The sequence below is a fragment of the Hippocampus guttulatus genome, chromosome 7 (genome assembly GCF_054856545.1).
Source record: "Hippocampus guttulatus isolate MCC_2025c chromosome 7, RoL_Hgut_1.0, whole genome shotgun sequence".
NCBI lineage: Eukaryota > Metazoa > Chordata > Actinopteri > Syngnathiformes > Syngnathidae > Hippocampus > Hippocampus guttulatus.
In genome coordinates this window covers 16336287-16358378 of record NC_141267.1, presented here as the reverse complement: position 1 = coordinate 16358378, position 22092 = coordinate 16336287, and the positions used below count along the sequence as shown (strand labels likewise).

The 22092-nt window shown below is 42.8% G+C and overlaps 1 protein-coding gene across 4 annotated transcripts in view; it reads left to right on the top strand.

Annotated features, from left to right (window-relative positions):
* Positions 1-22092, top strand: part of sbno2b (strawberry notch homolog 2b) — a 52663-nt gene that overhangs the window by 8292 nt on the left and 22279 nt on the right. For 2 of the 4 annotated variants that reach the window (XM_086115232.1, XM_086115231.1), the window contains exons 2-6: positions 4149-4373; positions 4465-4544; positions 8500-8629; positions 20892-21074; positions 21563-21649. In XM_086115232.1, coding sequence (XP_085971358.1) covers positions 4266-4373; positions 4465-4544; positions 8500-8629; positions 20892-21074; positions 21563-21649 — 588 coding nt within the window. In that variant the 5' untranslated portion in view covers positions 4149-4265. Of the gene's footprint in view, positions 1-4148; positions 4374-4464; positions 4545-8499; positions 8630-12757; positions 13139-20891; positions 21075-21562; positions 21650-22092 lie in introns of those variants that run through there. The other 2 variants (XM_086115233.1, XM_086115234.1) reach the window with 2 other exon arrangements.

Below are 22092 nucleotides of genomic sequence, written 5' to 3'. Positions count from 1 at the left end.
ACATTGTGAATCGTTTGCGGTGCCTTTTTACAGGCACAGCAGGAAGACGGCATGCGTTTTTATTTTTACCCCCGCGAAAGGGGGTCATTTTGTCATCATCGCTTTCTCCGTCTGTCTGGATTACACAAGAACCAGAGTTTCAATTTTCATGAAACTCAACCGAATGTGTGTGAAGTTAAGACCGGGGAGGAAGCGGTTGCATTTGGGGAATTATTTGCGGCTTTGAACATTGAAGAATTCTGGTTCTTAATTTCTCAGGAAATGACACAGACCTTCGGGGATAATTTCTTGTGGCTCTAATGTTAGCTGTGCTATCAGTTAATTTGCAGTAATGATAGACTGATTAATCACACACATGTACAGAGGCAAGCACGTGCACACACACACACACACTGGTTCCTCGTGAGTGCGAAGCGTGATTTAGCATCTTAAAGAAATCATACTTCCCCTGCTTGATCTCCTTTTGAACTAGCAGCCTTTCACGCTCACTCGGACCACCGGCGCGCAACCACATTTGCTCACCAAGCACACTTTGGTTGCTATAAAAGCCAACAGTTATGCGTCTCGTGGAAGTGGCTTAAGCGACTTCTGTCTATCTGACACGCAGAAACCAAATGTAGCAAATGGTCTCAAATGCGACTGTGAATTATGTCGGTAATGTGTGTGCTTTGTGTTGCAGTGTAGAAAAGCTTTTTTGCCTCATCTCCCTGAATGTATCTTAGATTCAGGCCACCCAGAGAGAGAAAGAGAGAGATGGAGGTGGGGGGGAGTATTCAAGAGGGGGTTGCACAGAACTGTGGTCATAAACAGATTTAAAAGATAACACGTGTAACTGGTTTCTATCGTTCCGTTTAATAAAAAATAACCTTGCAGGTTCTAAAATGAATCATGTTCTTGCTACATTTTGGGTAAATGAGCTGCTTGTGTCCTCTCTGCCTCAGTGGCCGCGTTTTAGTTATTAATGTTTCTTTTTTTTTTTGTCTATCCGCCCTGGCTCCAGCGCCCATCCTCCTACTGATAACACTCCTCCCCACCTCCCTCTTCCTCTGTGCGTGCATGCGCAAACGTGAGGTCAGGAGCTGTTGGGGGTTTATGGGATGAGGATATCTGGGATCAGTCTTAAAATGATCAATATTGATTATCCACACCGGATTGTGGTGAGCTTATGGAGAGAGAGCCATGGCATGGATTTTACCACCGCGTTGCTAGCTCTGTTTCCACTGAGATCCCGGCAACTCAAGCTGAAACTGAAGATGCAACATTTTCAATGCCTTATACACAGTCCCGAGAGAAATTGGGATCTTGCATCCCAAATTGACCTCGTTTCCACATTTTTCCACCCATGAATGCGGAAAAAGGATTGGCTTTTACTGGCAATTCCTGTGCTATTTGCACAAAGGCACACTGAGGCGGTAAAATTCACCACCATTAATTTTTCAAAGGAGGCGAGCAAACTTACGGTAGCTCAAATACAAAAAAATTGCATCACCACAGAAGGTGGCAGAAGGTATTTGTGATTAAGAATAAAGAAATATTTGTGATTAAGAATAAAGACATCCACAAATGTGCATATTTTTCATATTTTAAAAAATTCTGAGGTAAGTAATTTCACCCCACTCCGTTTTTTTTGTTTGTTTTTTTTTAAAAAGAATTTTGGGGCAGGTTAATTTGTTTTTCCCCCATGTGTGTTTCAATGGGTATTAATTGTACGCAGGTTTTTATTTTTATATCTGTGGGCCACCCTGGTCCTTATCACAAACGGGCATCCGTTACATTAGGACAAGAACCTTTAAGCCTCCTCTCAAAGCAAAATGTCAGAAATGCCTATTTGAGCATCTGACATTTATTTGGGTTTAATCAGAAGCACTTTAAATACTGGCCGGTCTGGGGGTGTTTTTTTGTTGTTTTTTTTAACAGATTCTCAGCAAAAAAATGTTATTGCTTGTAAAAGGTTATAGGTCACATAAATTATTTATCTTGGCCTCTTTCTATCATCACAAAAATTTTTGAACAGCGGTGCAGCGCCATCTCCTTGTGTCCACTGTACAAGCAGTTGAAATAAAGTCATATGCCTAATTTCCTGCATAATACTCAGGCATTTAAATCGCAGTTCAGAACATTCAGGCATAGATTCACCCAAATTCTAAGTCGAATTCTAAACTTCGCAAATCCTGTACGATTATATATGGAGGGAGAGAGAAATTTTATTATTTATGACAATTATGACAATATTCTGAAAATCCGTGGTTAAAAAGTTGGGGGGCTGATAAAATGTGTTGTACTCCTCTCAGACCGTTCACCCTCAAATTAAAGCTCAGTGTCTGCACTTTAAAGCACATCGTGATTGTTTCCTTTCAAATCCATTGTGGTGGTGTACAGAGCTGGAATGCTGAAAATTGTTTCAATGTCCGAAATATGGACGGGACTTGTCTGTATATTGCATAACGGAATTCCAATGAATGATGTTAAAAAAAAAAGTGAATGTTGCTCAGATATGTTACCTTTTTGGCCAATGCAAAGCAACATCAGCCGAAGAGCAAAATGGCCTCCCTGTGTGCACAGTGAACATATTGGGTCTCTCTCGTGCACACACACACCCACACACACATGCATACACACTAAGACAGACAAAGGCCCTCTTATTTCGACTCTCGTGAACTCTATTAGGGTTTATTACCCTAGCTTTGTCCCCAGTGAACACCCTGGCCGATGTCCCGGCAGAGAGCACGCTGTTGCAAGAGTGAAGCAAGGTAACAATATGGGGGAGGGCAGACAGTTACACTCTTGATTAGGGCCGTGGCGATGGAGTGGTCGCCAAACGGCATACATTGCTCAGTACGGCGAGATTGGATTGATTCAGCTGTCAAACGGGGAGAGATTTGTGGGATGTTTTTGCTGGGAAGGATCAAAAGGAGTCCGTTATGCTTCAGGCTGGTTTTTTTCTTTTTTTTTTTTTTTTTTTAAAAAGAGGCGACTCTTAACCTACTCCAGAAGACTGCTCTGACTTGAGACACAGTTTAGTCCATAATTATTCATGTTTATTCAATTATTATCGTTTGAACTGAATTTTCTTTGTTGTTAATGGCTATCTGTGTTGAAAATGATGAAAACCTGGCATTTGAACAGGGGCATACCAACCTTGATATCCTTTGTATCCATTTATAGCGCTTCATAGGGCACATATAGACAAGCAAAGCATTGGGAATCTTCACTGAACCGAACATGCGTGTTCCTGGAATTTGGGAGGACGTAATCTCTGAGCCAAGATTTTGAATCTAGAACCTCGCGACTCTGAAGCAAATGCGCTAATCATTCGTCCATTGTGCTACATATTGCAATTTGAGCATGACAGTTCGTTAACCGATTCCCTGCAGGGGACGTTTATATATGGCGGCTGGAATCCAACCACTAGGTGGCTTTCGACGTGTGTATTCATCAAGTGCATTTTCCCAACAGGTAGATGCCAAAGAGTGTCTCGCCCAGCTTGTTTGTGAAATTCATGTTTGTAAATCACGTCGATTAGTGGGGAGAGAAATGCTAACGTTTTGAAGGTGGGACGAGTTTAGGCACCTGACACTCTAATGGAGTGTGTATATTTATGGTATAAACAGAGTATGCCTCACATTCTGTAGTTGAAATTGTGACATGATTGTGAGAAAAAGATGTAGTTCTTGGGAGTGAATAAGGAAGGGCATCTAAAAAAGCCACAGACATTCAACTGGAGCCTTGCAGGGAGTCAGCATTGCTCTCGGCGCATTTGTTCGTAGTAAAATTGTTAAGATTATTTTGCAGTCCAACGCCTTTTCTCAGTCTTGATGTTTTCTAGTTTGAAGTCTCACAAATGCTAAATATATTAATGTGGAAGTCACACCAAATTGTTGCACTTTCAAATCGAACCATCCTTGACTTTCTTTTGCGCATAACATATAAAAACCTTTTTCACACCCCTACTTTCTTTTTTTTAAAAAAAGCTCATTTTTTCTGCTTTTTTGTCAGACAACTTGTTTTGGTGAAACTAACTCATGTTCAAGTGCTTATTACTAAAGAAATAAAAAAGCTATTATCGCAAAACAAGATATCCTGCGGATCAGCCCAAATGTTCTTCTAAAATGCTGGACATATGAGGATATAATTTTGTCTTTTTGCAGGTCATGGGGAGTCTTTTTCCGTGCTAGAGGTACGATCCGGGACACAGCCAGGAGAAGGATTGGCAGTTTGGGCCGTAGCAAAAATCCTCTCGTGGTCATGTTTACTACTCCAGTCTGATGCCCACCCTCCCCTTCGCGCTGGCCATGGACGGGGAGAACTACCTGCATCCAGAAGGCCCTCAGCTGGACACCAGCTTGTTCTCTGTACCCTCCTCAAACATGGAGGTATAGCAAAGTAACTTATACACACCTATTCATCTCCTGTTGTATGTGTTCCTTATTTTCTTTTGTTTGTTTGTTTTTTTCCTTTAATAAGAGTTCCCTCTTTGCCTCTTCTGGCTCCTGGAGGTCCTTCTCTCAGCAGGCTGGATACTGCCCTATGCAATCTGGAAACCAGTAAGTTGTTCCTTTTTTTTTTTTTAACAAGCAGCAATGGCAGATTTTTTTTGTCATATTTATCCCATGATTATGAAACACTATAATTGTGAGAAAATGTACAATATACCCCCTTTAATAATCTATGAGGAGTTGGTTCAAGGTGCCATCAGATATCTTTAGTTGTGAATTAGCAGGTTATATTTTAAAATAAAATAAAATAAAGCAGGCACCACGTCCGTGTCTGCCGAGTGAGCTGAGCATATGTCATATATTTGATGTCAACGATGCTGCTTGCCTCCGAGACATGTTTCTCCTCCGAGAGACCAAATAAAAGTCAAATTCAAATTCAGTTCAATTCTATGGGCCCAGGAAGTTGACCATGATGCATCATTAAAACTTCACGACGCAAGTATGAGCACACACTAATTTTAGCTTAATCCACAACATACATCTTGGCTCTGGATGCTACAGTGTTTCATTGCCATAGTCTCAACATTGCTGCAGCGGCCCATTTTTGTTCCACCTCTCAAACGAAATATGTTTTCCAAACAGTCCGTACAAACAATCTGCAAATGTGTCGAAAGAAAGACGTGCGATCCAGAGGGTGTTGTTGTGCACTGGCCCTTTAATTTAATTGTTTTGTTTTTTTAATATGCCACAAAGTAAAAGCAAACTGTTGGCCGGACCGTGGGCACTACTGACCAATATAATGTGAGCTTTCTGTGAATGTTGTTGTTGCCGTGGTAACTACAACCCCTTCGCGCAAAAGAAACATGATTTACAGACATGGATTCTGTACACCCTATAGATAACCGTTTTTAGTTTGCAATTTGACTTTACCACATATACAAAATATCCCCAAAACTGTACTCACTCTTTGACTCTCCAGCGTGGATTTCATTTTGATTTCGTATTTTCAAGACAATCAAATCAAATTGGAAATAATTGATTTAGTCGCTTCATTATTGTGTGTTCATAAATCCAAGCAACTCCAGGAAGCCACAGGAGGTGTCCGAGTTTTGCCCGAGACCGTCTTTAATCTGACAATGTCTTTGGACTTTATGACCTCATAGCGGAATTAGAGGTGACTGTCAAAGGATGTGGGTGCGTGAGCGCAAGAGAGCTTGTGCACACTGCCTTCTCTCCAAGCGCATCACAACTCTGCTGATCATGTGGCTGCGTCTTGTTAGCACAGGTGACTTGAAAGTCATCCGTACGCTGTAAGGCAAGGCATCTTTATTTATACAGTGCATTTCCTATTCAAGGTAACTCAATTGTGCTTTCCATGATTACAAATACAAGATTTAAAAACAAAATACAGAAATAAAAGATAGCCGACTCAAGGATCGTACAGTGCAGTAGATGATCTCGCAGGAACGATAGAAAAATCTATTTAGAAATGTTTTTGTTTTTTTACCCACAGTGATTCTAAATGCTAACTTTTTACACTGTGTTCTAAAGAGTTTTGTTAACAAAACAAAATGTTGTAACAGCCTCTGTTTGATGGAAATGAATCAAGGTATGCCGGATACCTTTCTCACTTGTTGACACTGCCTGCAGCCAGACTCTATGGATAATTGCAACCTGTTGATAGCATGCAGGTTTCGCATTTCATAATTGCGCGAGCTGGAAGAGACTCCTCACAGTTACATAATTAATATTGGGCGACATTGTTAATATAGACATCCAATCAAGTGCAAACGTCAGGAATGTTGCATTAGCTATTGTGCAAATTAGTACGTAGCAGGACTAAAGCTTACTGAAAGTTTTGTGTGTTCTTTGAACAGTAGTACCTAAAAGGTCCACCACAGTCTCATCTGTGAACATTTTCAAAGCTAAATTTTGTTATTTAAGTCGATATTTGGAGTACAATAATTTTATTCTATCAGAAACATTGGCCTATTTGTGCCATGTGACAAAATTACACCGCCGCACAAACAAACGGTGGCCAAAACATGCCTAATTCAAATTAAACTGTACTAATAAATTAACCACCAGAAGGTGCTGGAACTGCACAAATGGAAAATAACCTGGCCTATTTACAGAAGTGGTGCTTTTAATATTGTAACATGACAACGGCGACATTGTGGCAATGGTATGAACCATTCCATTTTTCTTGCTCATCGTCTCCTTGTCCTCCACTTCCTCCTCCTCAATAAAAGTAGAGTTGCAGCCTACTTGGCATCCAAACAAGAAGGAAAAGGCACCGGGGCCACTGCCAGTTTGGTCGCGGTGCACTCCCAAAGCACCATAAGCGAAATAGTATCAAAATGGACAGTGCTCTGAGCATGCATTTTCCTTGCGTCTGGACATGCTGAAAAGCAACAGCGGACCAGTCACTTTGTGTACTCATTTACCAGCAACCAAACAGGTTCAGCATGTCTGACCATTTTAGTGCACGTTGCACTAAAATGTGAGGATTAAGTGACATGTCGGTCCCTTTTCACACTGTACTTAGCACAGCATGGTGAGCCGTCGACCAACCCAGTCAATGTGCATGTACCGTACTCTTCTGTGGTGCAACAACACAGTGCCATGCCGCGGTTATCCTCCTGTTGAGAAGCAAAGCCAGGGCGTTGCTTTTTAACTTCTTTCTGTCTAAACCAGTGGGGAAAAGCAACAGGTTACTTCCTGTTTGAAAGCTGAGAACCAGCGACAAACACTGACACGTTTGCACCATCCTGCCATTAACACTGCAGCCTCTTTCACAAAGGTCACCACAATTAACCAAGTGGAATTTGTTAGCAATTTGGACACACCGAGTCGCTACTTGGACTTTGCGAATTGTTGAAAAATGTTTTTTGTGCCTCTGACAGAGGACAACTTGCATGTACTGCATGTCAAACATCCGCATTGGCATGCACTTATGTCATGTGATGGCTTTAAGGGGCAGGAAGGAGATTTCCAATTTGCCAACATTTTTCCATTTATTTTATTCCATCAGTTGTTTGAAAGCAAAAGCATGTTGCTTATCCCTCATCGACAAATGTTGCTTTTCAACTCAATGGTATGTTTGGCCAGCGCCGACCTTTTTCCACTAGTGACATACACAATATTTAACTGATTTTTGTTTTTTATCATCCACTGGTCGGGTATTCTGTGATCTTTGACCCGTGCTTGAGGACACCGAGACAAATCCTGCAAATAGCTTTGGCAGAGCTCAGCCCTACTGAGCTCTGAGCGCTGGCATGTGATTGGGGTACAAGCAAAAGTGGCTGAGCGCTACAACGGTTCCACCTGAACAAAGATTCGCTTTTCGTAGTTGGTCGCGTGTGGTATTGGCCTTTTGCAAAGCACAGAGGCTCGTAACGATGTAATGAAGCGCACTCATGCATTGCAATGGAATTACCTTCGTTTGGTGGCTGGTCCACAGGAGAATGATGACGTAAAACCTCGAGAGTCGATGCCATTCGACTCCCGAGTTATTCTTATTTCGGGAAAAACATATTTTCACAGAAGAAATAATGTCAGGAGTTTTTATTTCATTCTCTCATTTTTAGAAACATTTTAGTCATGTTCGTGTAACCATATGTAAATCAGTGTGAAATAAAACTGAAAAAGTGCTTTTGACATTCATAACAGAAACCGAACAGGAAATTGTATCGTGATACCAAAACTAAAATCATACCGTGGAAGAAAACATACCGAAGGCATTAGACTCAGATGACAAAACACGTGGAGGCATTCATTAAAATCATCTGGTCAAATTTTTTTGAGCAGCAGCTCAACTCTTAAGCATTAAAACCCTGAACGTTTTTAAACCAAAATAAAATATCTCTCTCTGTTGAGATCTGAAATCTTATTCAAGACCGAAAAGAATTCTTCCCGGTAGCAAATGTTTTATTACAAAAACAAAACAGCATACATTTTCTCTTATTTCCTCTCTTTGTTTCGACAGATCATCACTTGGGGAGGGGGGGGGGGGGGGAAACTGAAGCATGACCTTTCTCTCTCTTGCACTCTCTCCCTCCAGGCAATACCACTTGAACAGCAGCAGTGCTACCACCGCCACTACACCGGATGTGCACCTTGAGATGTACTCTGCGTTCTCCGACATGGATTTCCCCTGCCTCAACCTCGCCAGGAATGGCGATTTCTCACAGGTTGGTGAACGGGGAGGAGTGCGAAAAGGTTTCTCCCTCACTTATCAGCGGGAGGGATCTCAGCCTTTCATCCCTTCTTCCTTAATGTGCCATAGAGCCCCCGACTGCCTTGTGTTGTCTCGACAACCACAGCGCATGTCCACACATGTCATCACTGAGGCACTGTAATTTGACATTCTTGTACACTTCAACTCAACCAGAAATCAACATCAGAGGTTGTGTCCATGAATGGTTTTCAACGTTTTTAAACTAGGAAGTCTCAAGTGGTTTGGGGGTGTCCTTAACCCGGAGTTCTGGCAGAGGACAACAGTAATCCATAATTCTGTTGCATTTTTGTGTCCCTGCCAGTGTTTTACAGATTGATAATTAGCACCACATGGACCAGTTTGTAATCTAAATGAGATGTAACATGTACATACTATTGTTGCAAGGCAAAAATAAAGATGCCAGCGAGCCGGTATCTTGAGGTGCAGTACATTATGTTGAAGCTACAAGCAAGATCGCCTCACTTAAAATCTCAAACCCACGTCCGTGACCAAAGCGACACCCTCATGAATGTGCCCGACCCACCCTCACGCTTGGAACACGATTTTGTCACGTTATAAAGTTGCTCAACACGAAATGTTACCGGTTTGATGTTGTAATTATTTGCAGTGTACAATTGAATATAGAAGACGTTAACATTTGTATTCGTAGTCGTAGCAGTATTACAGTGCTGCTGAAATTACTTGTTTGTTTTTTTTGTTTTGTTTTTTGCGTAAGATCTTTATTTCTGATATCATCGGCTTGTTAGAACACTCAATGAATGAATGAATTGCATTGCTACCATTACAGGGAGATCATCACTTGACCGAAGATTTGCTTTAGGGGAAAATTTTGTTTTGAACTCCAAATGTTATTGCTTGGGGGCCCTTTGACGTATTTTCTCTGCTCATCAAATCCAGAGCTGAGGGAAGACCCACACACAAACACTAGTTTTACTTCCATTCTGTTTGATGCGCATCAAGATAAGCTTGTTATGCCGAAGTGGGAAGTGTTTTAAAATGTGTGTGGCCTTGTAATCATTGATCTTAGTTGTGTTTACCCCCCCCCCCCCCCTGGGGGGGGGGGGCATACAGGAGCCTGCTACGTGCGTGTGTGTGAAAAACAATTTTTTTTCTCACCAGGACTTCCTGGTTTGACAGTATCTCTCCTCCCACGGGAGACGCACAGACATAATGTGTATCACAGGTCCTTCGATTTTTGCTTAATCACCTGACTGTTACGGTTTCGGACACTCCCTTTAACTGGAGGTGTGTTGGCGAAATGAACTGGGTTTCATTTTGTTTCTGGGTGGGATTTTTATCCGCAGGCATTGCAATGGTTGTCCATTCAGGCGATTGCTTCGTTGCCTATCCGGTTCAGGATCATGACAATGTGCGCATGGCAATGTTCCTTTTCCGGGCACTGTATTTTCAAGTGGGCCTTCTCCTGAACACCTTAAAGGGAGTGTCGAGTCACTAAAGATTTTCCCTGCACCCCTTGCTTCCTTGTTGGTAAGACTTCAAGAGTGAGAGGTGTTGTGCGAGTGTCCTTTGATCTTTTCCTCACTGTTTGCTGAATTGTTTGGGTATTTTTTTTTCTTTTGGGGGAATTAAGGAAACAGACCATAATATGATGAATGAGCACAAAAGGAATTTGATGACTGCTGTCTCGGAGCATGTTTGCAAAATTCTTCAGTCATTTGTTTTGAAGTGATGAGAAGAAATAACATTGACTACTGGGATTTAAATACAGTCGGGGGTAAACATCACACACGTGGGACAAATTGGACACTATATTCTTGGTAAAAAGTTCCTTAAAAGTTAAACTCAACTTGATCAACAGTATCGATTGGCGGCACAGGTTTGATCCCCAAGATGTGTGTGCGGTGAGTAGGATTGCTTAACTTTAGTTTTGTAACGCAGCTCCGGTTGAGGAACGAACTGAACAATGGTTTGGATCCTGAAAATGAAAACACAGACAAAATGCAAATAAGAAAAATGTTTATTATTTAAAAAAAAAATAAAATAAAAACAGAAAATGCTGGTCACAAAGGTCCTGTGCAAAAAGACGAAACAACAAAAAGCGCTTGCAAAAGGCAAGGTAATACTAACACCGAGAATGCATACTCGAGTCCAATGCACACGAAAAAAAACAAGAGCAAGAACAAAGTGACTAAATAATACCAATACTTCCAAAGCTAGGAACTCAGAGCAAAAACGACAGTGAAAGGGATTGAGAGGTCTCGAAAACAACACTTGACCATAAACAGCGAAATCAAGGTCAATAATCCGACTGTCGGAGTCCGAAATACAAGACTTTGTGATGATGATGGGGAACGGGTGCGCCGGCAGGGAGGAAACGCCCTTCTGGTGCTGAAACAAAAACGTAAACACAGACAGACATGACAGCAGCGGTTGACATCTCGCCATGCATGTATGCTCATTAGGATGCTTGGAAGTTCCACAGCAACAAAGATTCGGTCTAAATCTTTCCTTCCTTTAGCCCGCGAAGCTAAAAGTTTGCGTTTGAGTGCTTACGATTCATAGAGTCAAGTCTCTCTGGTGCCACTTTGCTTACTCCAGGCGCTTGTGCACACATTCGGCAGAGGATTTCCACTTCTATGATGACACCGTGGACAGGCGCCACTTTGTCTATGAGTCTTTTCTCCATTTCAATCTCACAAAGATGGACATTATAGTAGATCATCCTGACGTGATATCATGGATTCCTGGAAGCTGGGGGGGTGCAAATGGACCCCATTTGTCTCAGCAGCAATGGAAGTAATTTGTTTTTTCTTCCAACGGTTTTCCTTGACAAACCTGAAGCGTTCGTGTAGTCCTTGTAGTGTAATTATTTTGTCAACAGATGATCATGTTTTGTTTTGTTTTTCTTGCCGTGACAGCCTGGAATTCTAGTAAATGAACCTCCCCCTGGATAAAAGTGTACGTGTTATTCCAGCACAGATTCCAAGTCTGGTTTTTGTTGTTGTTGTTTTGTTTTGTTTTGTTTTTTTAGTTTGCGGTGTCACCAAAGGAACAATATAGGTGTCAAAGTCACTATTTTCTTTAATGCATTTCTTTCCATGAAGAGTTTGGTGTTAAAAAAAAAAAAGTATTTTTAGAGAAACCAAATCATATTTTGCTGCTGACTACTAAAGAACCAAAAGTGAAAGAAGAAAGTCTACTTTTTGTTTTGGTAGGTTTGGAGCATATACTGTTGGCGAACACAATAATCTGTGGGTCTTGGAAGATCAGTCAAAATGCTCGACTACAGCTGGCAATGTTGGGAACCCTGCTTTAAAAATGTCTGGCAGTGAATCAGTTAAATTTCAAACCAGCTTTTCCCGTCAGCAGAAATCTACAAATAAACCTGCATAACCGCATTGTCTTCGGGAACATTTTAACACGCTCAACTGTCAGACAAGATTGAAAAGAGGTCCATCGCCATCCTGTACAATGACAACCAAAACTCAAATTTGGTTAAATGACATTAAAACTCCTCAGCTTTAGATGGCAGCAGGCATTTAAAAAAATATTGCTGGAATTAATGTTGTTGTGTTGAGTAGTGTTTGTGTATTATGTGTGCATTTATGTTACCCGCATGGTAAATAATTGCATTGCTGATAGTTTACTGAGCAACCAGTTACTTTTCTATGAACGTGTTAAGTTTTTGGTTCTGTGGTTATCACACTGGCTTGATTATGGTTTGAAGCTTAAAGGGTTTGGCTTTAGACATTCCACTGTATCACTTGGTAAGGGTAAAGGACTCAATAGTGAGCCTTAACGGGGAAAGAAGGCCAATCATATGAATTTAGAGCAGCGCGTTGGTTTTTCTAAATATAATAACCGTTGGAAAAAAAAAACAACAGTGAAGCAGGCCAATTAAATATAGCAGTCCACAGCGGCATGCAAGGAGTGGCCGTGGTGCAGAACGCAATTCTGTTTACACTACAAATGCGGTTGAGTTACACCATGTACAGTAAAATGGGTCTGACTGCCGGTAACTGTAGTCACTTACCAACAAAAGCATCATTTCCTGAAAACTCCTCCTCCACTCCCTCCCTCTGCCCTCCCCCTCCTCTGCTCACTCACTCACTCACTCACTCACTCTCAGGCCACCTCTTTGAGGAACTATTAGTGCACAACCACTATGACTTATCACTCAGCGCCAATACCCTAGCCGCCTTTTTCTAGACCTGGGTGGTGCTCATTGACAAGGAGCGTCACCTCCAGCGTAGGCAGATGTGTTGTGTTCAATCAGAGAGGAGCCGTGAAAGGGCTGAGCGGGTTCCACTGGCTGCAAGGTGATTAGAAGCCCATGGATCAGGCCGTTGCCCCGAGGTGAAGCAGGAGTGTGTCTGAGTGCGTGAGTGAGTGTGTGTGTGTGTGTGTCTATCACCCTCCCCTTCAAGCAGATTTTGGACCCATGTCGCTCATGCAGTTCTGGACTAAATTGTATTCACAGCTGGGACGGCCACTTCCCAAGGTACTTGTACTGTTTACTTGTTTAGCCTTGATTTACTTTTCACAAGAGTTTTCCAAATTGTGGCCCTGGGCCCAAAACGGGTTTTATCGGCTTGCCTATGTAAAACGCTGTTATGTGTTTTATTGGCGCAAGTCGCGTGGGGTTATTTCCCGCTCGGTGACCAGTCCAGAGTGAAGTTCGCTTTTTGCCCGAAGTGAGTTACAATTTGTTCAAGCTCCCTGTGACCCTGAACGGGATCAACTTTATAGAAAATGGATGACTGGATGTTCTTTATTATTAGGCAAGGCAGCTTTATTTTTATCGCGCATTTCATATATAAGGCAACTCGATGTGCTTCACACATCATAGTACATGTATGTGACACAGTTGAATAAATTCAAGTCTTGAGGTAAAAATACCTGTATATTGGCAAGAACATTTGAGATGCAATGAGGAACAATTGTCAGCTGCTTGTATGGGGGCACGACTCCGATGAGATAAGCACTTAATAGCCTTCTTATGGCGCACTGTAACAGTGAAAATGTTCATGTCGTGGCCATGGTCATCCTACACTTCCATCCGCATCTTTAACTGGACTGAATCGCTTATTAATGACGTGTACGTAAGCGAGACTGAATTTGGTGTCGACTTTTGATCACAAAAAAAGAAAGACGGTAGTGCAATGTTTTAAGATGGCCGAGGAGGGAAAGGGACTCCCAATGCTCCGCTGTCATCCACAGTCAAACGCATACATATGTCATGTATTCCATTCATGTAAAAGTAACAACCTGATATTATGTCCGCCTAAGTAGTACCCGCTTGTCTGTTTTTGGATTGAAAACAGTTTTAGGGTTGACCATTGACTCGGGGCTGATCCCACATGTAACTCAGTGCTCCACTCATAACAAATGACTGCTTGTCTCACGCATTCTATTCCAGGAAAAGCGCAAACCCGATATTATGTCATTTTAAGTCGCACTCGTTGTGTGTGTGCGCTCTGGTTCCCCTTTGCACTGTCAGCATCTTTGTCCCTGCATCATTAATTACCGGGACTGCAGCCTTGAAGTAATCTGCAGTCTTTCATATTTTCCTCATACTTTCATGTATGTCATCGTTTGTTGGGAGGGAAATTAGCAGGAAGTTCTGAAAGCAGTAAACATATCAGGACTGTCAGTTTCCTGGTCTTCTAGTTAAACGTCAACCGTGACCTCTGAATGCAGTTGACTGGAAGTGAATAAACAACAAGCGATGAGTAGTGCCGGGTGGCAAATGCCGTGGGGAGAGTCGATAAAAGAGTGGTATCATTTGTATACTTTTGTGGTCTGATAAATGCATGGAGTGTCACGGCTCCACAAAGTCTCGCAAATTATTGTTTACCAATTAAAATGCTCGATGCGCCTCATTCAGTACCCATAAAATGTGCGAGGTTACCAGGAATAAGAGACACTTCGTGTTGTCTTGTTTATTGACTGTCTGTGGCACTTGGAATGAGCAATTCCGGCTCGTCTACCATGTGAACCCAAATGGCGCTTTTATAGCCATGTGCTCTGCGACACTTCATTTTTTTCCCTTACATTTTACAAGAGTTTCTATGTGGACGCATGTGACGCCTTTGCACACATGATTCAAACTGAAAATAAACAAATGAGGCATGATGACACCCGTGATTGCCAACTAATGGTCATGGCATTGGTAGATTACACTACTTCCCCCACAGCCACGAGTCAGATACAAAGATGCGTCCTTCCTTTCGTGTCTTCATACTGGGATCCATTTGTCCTTCTTTGCTAAAGAGCATTTGCATTTCTTCTATTTATGTCGGCAGCTTTACGCCCACCGCATATGAAACAGCCAATAAAAAAAATGCGCGTGAACAAAAAAAAAAGTGTCCGAAGGGTAACCGAGACGCAACCAGCTGACTTTTGTGTCCTGTATATATACTGTGTTTTACAAAAATACTCAGCCATATTTATAGTTTCATGTGTTAGCTACAAATCAAAGCATGGGGAGTCACTGTCGTCCAAATGCCTAAGTGTAGTCATTGCTAAAGCCTCTCAAAAAAAAAAATCCACACACTCTCCTTTATTCTCTCCCATTTCCTCTTTTTGTGGCCAACAGCTTTATCCTTGACAATCGTGCCAGGTTTTTGGTTCACTAAAAATAAATAATACAGTACGTATACTGTATGTGGAGCCTGAAAACCCACTGTAGGATCGCAAGTTGCAGCGTTTCGGTGGAGGTGTGGTGCTCAATCGTTTGGTATGCGACAAAAACTCGCCAAGTGTAATATTTTCGCGATGGTCTGCGCTCATTGTCCAGGGGGAGGAGGGGGGGGGGGCATAGATTGTTTTCTGAAGGCGCTTGGAAAATCCAGGGTGCTTTTCAGCAGGCTTGGGCTCACCCAAGCTTGGACATACAGTACTCTGTACGACGTGGTAGTTTTACATTCCAACTTGCACTCTGTGTAATTTGTCTGCGATGGGCGGTCGAAGCTAACAGTTGAAGTACTCACACACAACTGACTGAACAAGAGAGCAACGACTTGCCTGCTCACACTGTTTGCTCAAGTCATTGCTGTGTCACCCAAAAAAAAAAAAAGTTTCAGACTATTACCGACTGCCCAAACAAGTCAACAAGCGCAATTGTGCAGACTCAAAAGTTTTCAGTTTGGAAAATCTACTTATAATAATGATTTAGCTAAATGTTCCCAAAAACCAATGAAAATTTTGTGAACGGCGTCTCTGTAACGCTGTTCACTTTATTTGAAAAACGTTAAATGTAGCTTCATCGTTGTACTAATGTACTGATTTATCGTTATTGTTTGGGCGCAGGGTTTCTTGGTATCTTATTATGATTGGCAGTGTTCATAGCCGTACGTACACAGTACTTCATTAAGCGGTTTAGTGAGTAAAAGACTGAATACAACATCTCGCAATCTGGCGTCTTGATCAGACCCTAAGCTGACGCCTGTTCACTTTGTGGCCCCAGACATACCCCGTGAATTTACGCATTGGACCCTGTCAGACCCACTTGTGTTGACTGCCGTGACAAGGTCAACAGCTGAGCACGGAATAACCCTCGTTTCACTCAGCTGAGCGCCAGGGGAAGGTGAAGTCATAACCCCCAATTTGTCCGCCTCACTCGCACACCATTTAGATATTGACATGCAGAGCCGCTGCTTACACTGCAAACAGCGGCGACATCGTTCTCACTGACAGCTCAAGTATTTGCTCCTCTTCCTGCCGAGGAACTTGGCCGGAAGCCAAATCCAAGATCAACAATGAGGCACAAACGCGAGGTTTGGGCAAGGGAAAACGGGAAGACTTTGGAACGGTGACGTCACTTGTTTGACTTCTCTGCCTTTTAAAAGCAACCAAGCGTTCAGTGCGTAGGCGGGGGAAGCCCTGAGCGTGGCTCGTCTTGTATGCGCTCTGAAATTCACCGCAAATGTGGCCAGTGAATAAATACCAGAGTTCTTGCTGACTTGCATTTTCATCATAGTAAAGTCTCTTAAAATCGAGCTGGCTGACAAGCAAACTGCCTCACCAAAGGGTGTTCCTTTTGAGTCGCAGAACACAGAATAATCCCGCCCTCTTCCCTCCTTTGACTCCTTTGACTCCCTGTCCTCCCGTCTTTCGCTTGTGTTTTGTTCGATTTAGATCCGCACTGCACTGTCAGCTTCTTTGTTTACCTTCTGCCACTCGAGAGTCTTGTTAGTTTGCCGCATTTTTCATGTTGAATAGTCGTCTCACGCCGCTTTCACTGAGAAATCCTACAAAACTGCCATCAAGGCCCAGTACTTATCCTCCATTTATTATTATTACAATTTTTTTTGTACAGAATCCAGCAAAGGCGGTGCATTTGTCATCGCACAGTGACATGGCATCTCACATGCTAGTTGGACAGTGACAAATTGCGTGAGCATCAGGTGTTAAATTTCACACTTGGCATTCCCTTACACAGAGATGTCATCGCTGCACTTTTCCGACTCTGATACTACCTCGAAAGGTCCAAGAAATTTGAAAAGGAATTAATGATAGTTTGAGTCTGACTTCATCTTTTCTTTTTGTTGTGATGCGGGCTCTGTATTGGTCTGTTGTGGTGAATTTTGGCAAAGTTCTCAATGTACCGGTCAATCTACGTTCCGACTCTCTCCTGCGGTTACGACCTGTGGGTCGTGAGCAAAAGAACAAGATTCCGAAGACAAGCACGTGAAATGAGTTTCCTCCACGAGGTGTCTGGTCTCTCCCTTCGAGAGAGGGTGAGAAGCTCGGTCATCCGGGAGGGACTCGAGATTCGAACCGCTATTTTTCCGCATTGAGACGAACCCGATGAGGTGGCTCGGGCATCTCATTAGGATGCCTGCTGGATGTCTCCCCGGTGAGGTGTTCCGGGCACGTCCCACCAGCAGGAGGCCCCCGGGGATGACCCAGGCCACGCTGGAGAGACGACGTCTCCTGGCTGGCCTGGGAATGTGGCTGGGGAGAGGCAAGTCTGGGTTTCCCCTTTGAACAGCTGTCTCGGTAAACCCGACTCCGGCGGGTAAGCGATATGAAATAAGTATTTGGTCACCTGCAAACAAGCACGATTTCAGGCTCTCGACGACTGCTAACTTCTTCTCCTTTGTCCTTTTTGATATGATATGATTTTCAAGATGTATTTTCTCATTTTATCTCTCATAGTTGAGGTTTAAATGGGAGATGTGGCACAATTGATGGCAGACTAAATACTTTTTCGCCCCACTGTATACGTTTATATGTAGACTTCCTTGTATGGTCGTGCTGGAATTTGTCATAAGGCTCATGTGATAAGCAGTGACTTTGCTGTTTTTATATGGAGAACAGCTGCAAGGCTTCATGACAGTCACACATTATTGGATTTTGTGTTATGTCAAGTGTATTATTATGTTTGCTTTATTTATTTTTCCATGAACTAATTCTGCTGGTTTCCACTGCGTTGGACAGATTGGTTGCTAATGATATGCGCCTACTATCATTCATCCCAAGGCACACAAGTGCTGCAATTTACAGCCTCTGCGTGCAGTCCGGCAACTGGCTTGTCACATTATGTTCATTTGATCAAAAGATTGCCCAAGCGCTGAGGGGAAAAGAAGACGTGTGACTGCGTTGGGAAACCGGGGCAAAAGTGAAAGATGTGAAAGACTACTTTTGTTGAATAACACATGGGTGGAGAAATGACGAGAAAAGGTTGAGCCTTCACCTGCTCTTCTGCAAAGATGTACTGTGGATCATCTCATGGAAGCCATTTTGGAAAGAGACACTTGCAGAAACATGCATGATGTGTGGCTTTCACAAAAAAAAAAATGGAATTTGGATTAAGAAGAAGAGAGTGAGACAGGATTAGCGGTTGCATGGATGCGTTGGCTGTGCGCTGCAGAAAGGAGCCAGATTAGCATCAGAGCAGTTGGAATTCAAGCCTTATCTCTGTGCGGCAGGGCCCAGTTTTAGGAATAGATGAACCAGCTCCGGGTACACGTCTGCCGCTGGACAAGTAACACTGCAGCCTCTGTTCCGCTCTGCTTGACAACTCGATTAGCATGGCGCTGAGCTCGGAGGTGTCTCGCTTAGCACGAGCCTGACACACTTTTCTTGCATTCTGCCCTAGCGGTATGGTTGCTCAAACCCACATTTTCATCTTTTTAGTTTTAACTGAGGTGAACGATTGGTTCTTGGAATTCCAAATCTCTTAAAACGGGGCTGTAAAACTCATTTTTGTCGTGGGACACATTTTAGTAGCTGTTTGCCTTGTAGGGCCGTGAGGACTTCAAACCTTTTTTATTTTTTTTTAAGTCAATAATAACAGTTTATTGAAATATTGTTTGTTACTGTAATGAAGGGTTTGGTTACAAGAAAATGCCTACAATATGTCTCTTGCTTATTAGATATAAGAATTTAAAATTTTGGTAGCAATTTTTAGCAAGCACCTTGGAAGTTGACATGTTTGATTTTCTTTTGCGAGTCATGTAAAATGATGTGGCGGGCCAGATCTGGCCCCCGGGCCTTGGGTTTGACACCATGCCTAAAAACAAGGTAAAATTAACTGCTGAAAGCATTGCCAGTGAAGATCTTACTAAAGGCGTTTTCATCGTACCGTTTTTTTCTTAAATATTGGCTCACAATTCATAGCCTGTCACTTACCTGAGCACAATAAGCAACTGTACACTCTCATTTGCTGACTCCCACATCACTCATCAGGCTAGATCCCACCTTTTAAAGCCATTGCCCTCTTAAAATGTCAGATATTTTAGCGTTTAACGTGAGGATGCCAACCCCAAGTGGAAAACAATAATACCTGCACCTTCTGTGCACATTTTGTTGTTTAATAATGCAAAATATATATTTTTAACTGGTTAAAATCTCATTTTAGGCCATGATAAACATTTCGGGGAGGCTTGTATTATTTTCATTTTTCACTTTAACTCAAAGTACACTGAGTGGCCAGACGTCTTCCTGCTTTATGTTGCAGTCGTGCTGTTAAGAATTGTTTGACCGCTTATGCGTTGTTTGACTTTTGAGGCATGTTGATTCCAAAAATGGGAGTTAAGCTACACGTTGTTTGACTTTAAAACTGGAGGATTTAGAGTGGGAGGAAATGCTCCAATGTATCTTGTGCGCCACCATTTATCATCCTGTGACTTTGACTGAAGACCCCCTCTGGGAAACGCGTCTGAGGTAAACAAAGGCCTTCTCGCCACTATTTAAAAAAACGTGTCCTGTTTTTCTTGATTTAAAATGATGGTACGCGGCTTATCTGTGTGTTTCTACCGTGGTGCCTCTACAAAATGAGGCCTCTGTTGAAGCGGGGAGTGGGGGGGGGGGGGGTCTTTTCTTTGCAGCCTTGTTTACTCATCTGTCTCAGCCAGGGGTGAAATGGGATAATGAAGACTTGCAGCTGATGAGAGAGGTGGTAGCAAGTTATGTGTAATAGGGAGGTGCCCCCCGACTTCCCGCCCTCTTTCTAAAACCAGGAACGTTCACCCTCCTGCCTCCTTAAAGCGGCCAATCAGAGAGGAGGACAACAAAGGGGAGCCTGTTTTTCCATGCCTGATCTTGCCCCCAGGAAGTGAACATACTTCCACAAGCTAATAAGCTAACTTGCTTCCACGCCACAGTCGGCAAGTCACGTCTGTAACATCAGAGCACAAAAATAACACGCATGTGTTGGTGCGTTTACCACCCTTGCCCCCATTCCCACTCCATGTAGTCATGTTTGCGTGGATAGCCCCAGCGTCTTGTCCTCTCCTCGCCAGTCAGGATGTGTTCTGCGAAACTCTTGAGTAATGCGCGGTGATAATTAGTCTAGCAGATTGTTTAAAAGGAGTCACGATGCTACCCTAAGGCTTCTTGGACTGTGGAGATCACACTCGTAAACTTGACTGTCGTCGTCAAATGTAGGACACTACTTTACTGCAAGCATAACCTTTTGAAGAAGCTGCTTTCATGCATTCATTTCCCAGAGGTCTACGCTGGAACGACAAAGATCCTTGATTCATGTTTTAATGAACGTTTAAGCGTTCTTAACTGTCATAGAACTGTAAAAGATGAACAAGTGTCATATAGCGTGGATCAAACGAAATTACAGAAGACACGATACTTACACCCAGGATTAGACACGGGCTGGTCTCAGATTCTGGCGGTCTTTCATTTTTATTGATCCGGTAAGGCAATTGAGGGAAAAAAATGTTAACCTCTCCCATGCCTCAAGTCGAAGGTAAATCGAGGTGGAACTCAAAACTCCTCTTCTCCACCCACAGGATCTGTCCTGCATCGATGACCTCTCCACCAATTCCCTGTTCTCCTCTCCGGCCGACTCACTGTCAGAGTATGCCGACGCCCAATCCTTCATCAGCACCGACCACCTGGACACGGTGCCCACCCTCTGGGACGTCAGCACGAGTACCACCGCCGTCACCGCACCAGCACAGAGCCAGCTGGAGGTCAGTAGACACACACATTGACGCATGCATAATGAGATGATGACCACAAAGAACACCCTTCCAATCGCGGTTTCAGAATTCTATGTCTCCACATGCATGTGAGTAGTTGAGTAGGCAGGTGTCGAATACAAACCACGCCGGCTGTAATTATGCCTCTGAGGACCCGCAATTACATTAGTTGATGTAGATTACAACCAAGGGGCCGTTTGACATTTTATTAGTGTTTTTTTCTGGTGTTTTAGTTTAGCATCATTTTGTGATCGTCTTTCTGTTTGACTTGTTTTTTGACATTCCATATTTCATAAAATAGAAAACACTCATTTTGTTGGTCCTTGACAAATGCAGGTTGTCACTCGCCTGTCAGGCACATACAAGTGGCATTTTCCGAAGTGAAGGCCATAATAAGTACCCCTTCATGGTTTCCACCTGTTTTTCCACACCATTTGAGTTTAAAAAAAAAAAATAAAAATTAATGTTTTTGTTGACAGCTGAAAGGCTCCAACAGGTTTCAGGGCTTGGCAAGTTTGGATGATATAACCGCTATAATCAGCACGCCGCCTTTAGGAGGATTTCAGGTAGCCGTACCAATCGAATGTAACACTTCAACTAACGCTCTCTTTCTCTGTGTGCACCTCAATGAACGGTCGCTCTCAAATGTGCACCCGCTAACGCTTTCGTTGCTAACGTTAGCTGTGGATTCACTCGCGACTGGGTGCTTTGCATGAATGTGGGACGCTAAACTTGAGCTGCTTCGGTGGTCAGCAAACTCCTTACAAATTAGGCACGACACTCTACTTATATCAATAGTGCCGTCAGGGCGTTTTTGAAAAGTAAATTATTGTTTCTTGTAATCTGCATTTTATGCAAAGTGTTTGTCTCTTGTATTGCACTGCAGTGTAATAAATGGGTTTAACTACCAAACTTGGCTGGGATTTTGATCGTAAGCAAGTTTTCAACTTCCTGCTTCAGCTGGTTTAACTCCAATTTCCATTGCTTTCTTGTAAATCTTTTTAATTGT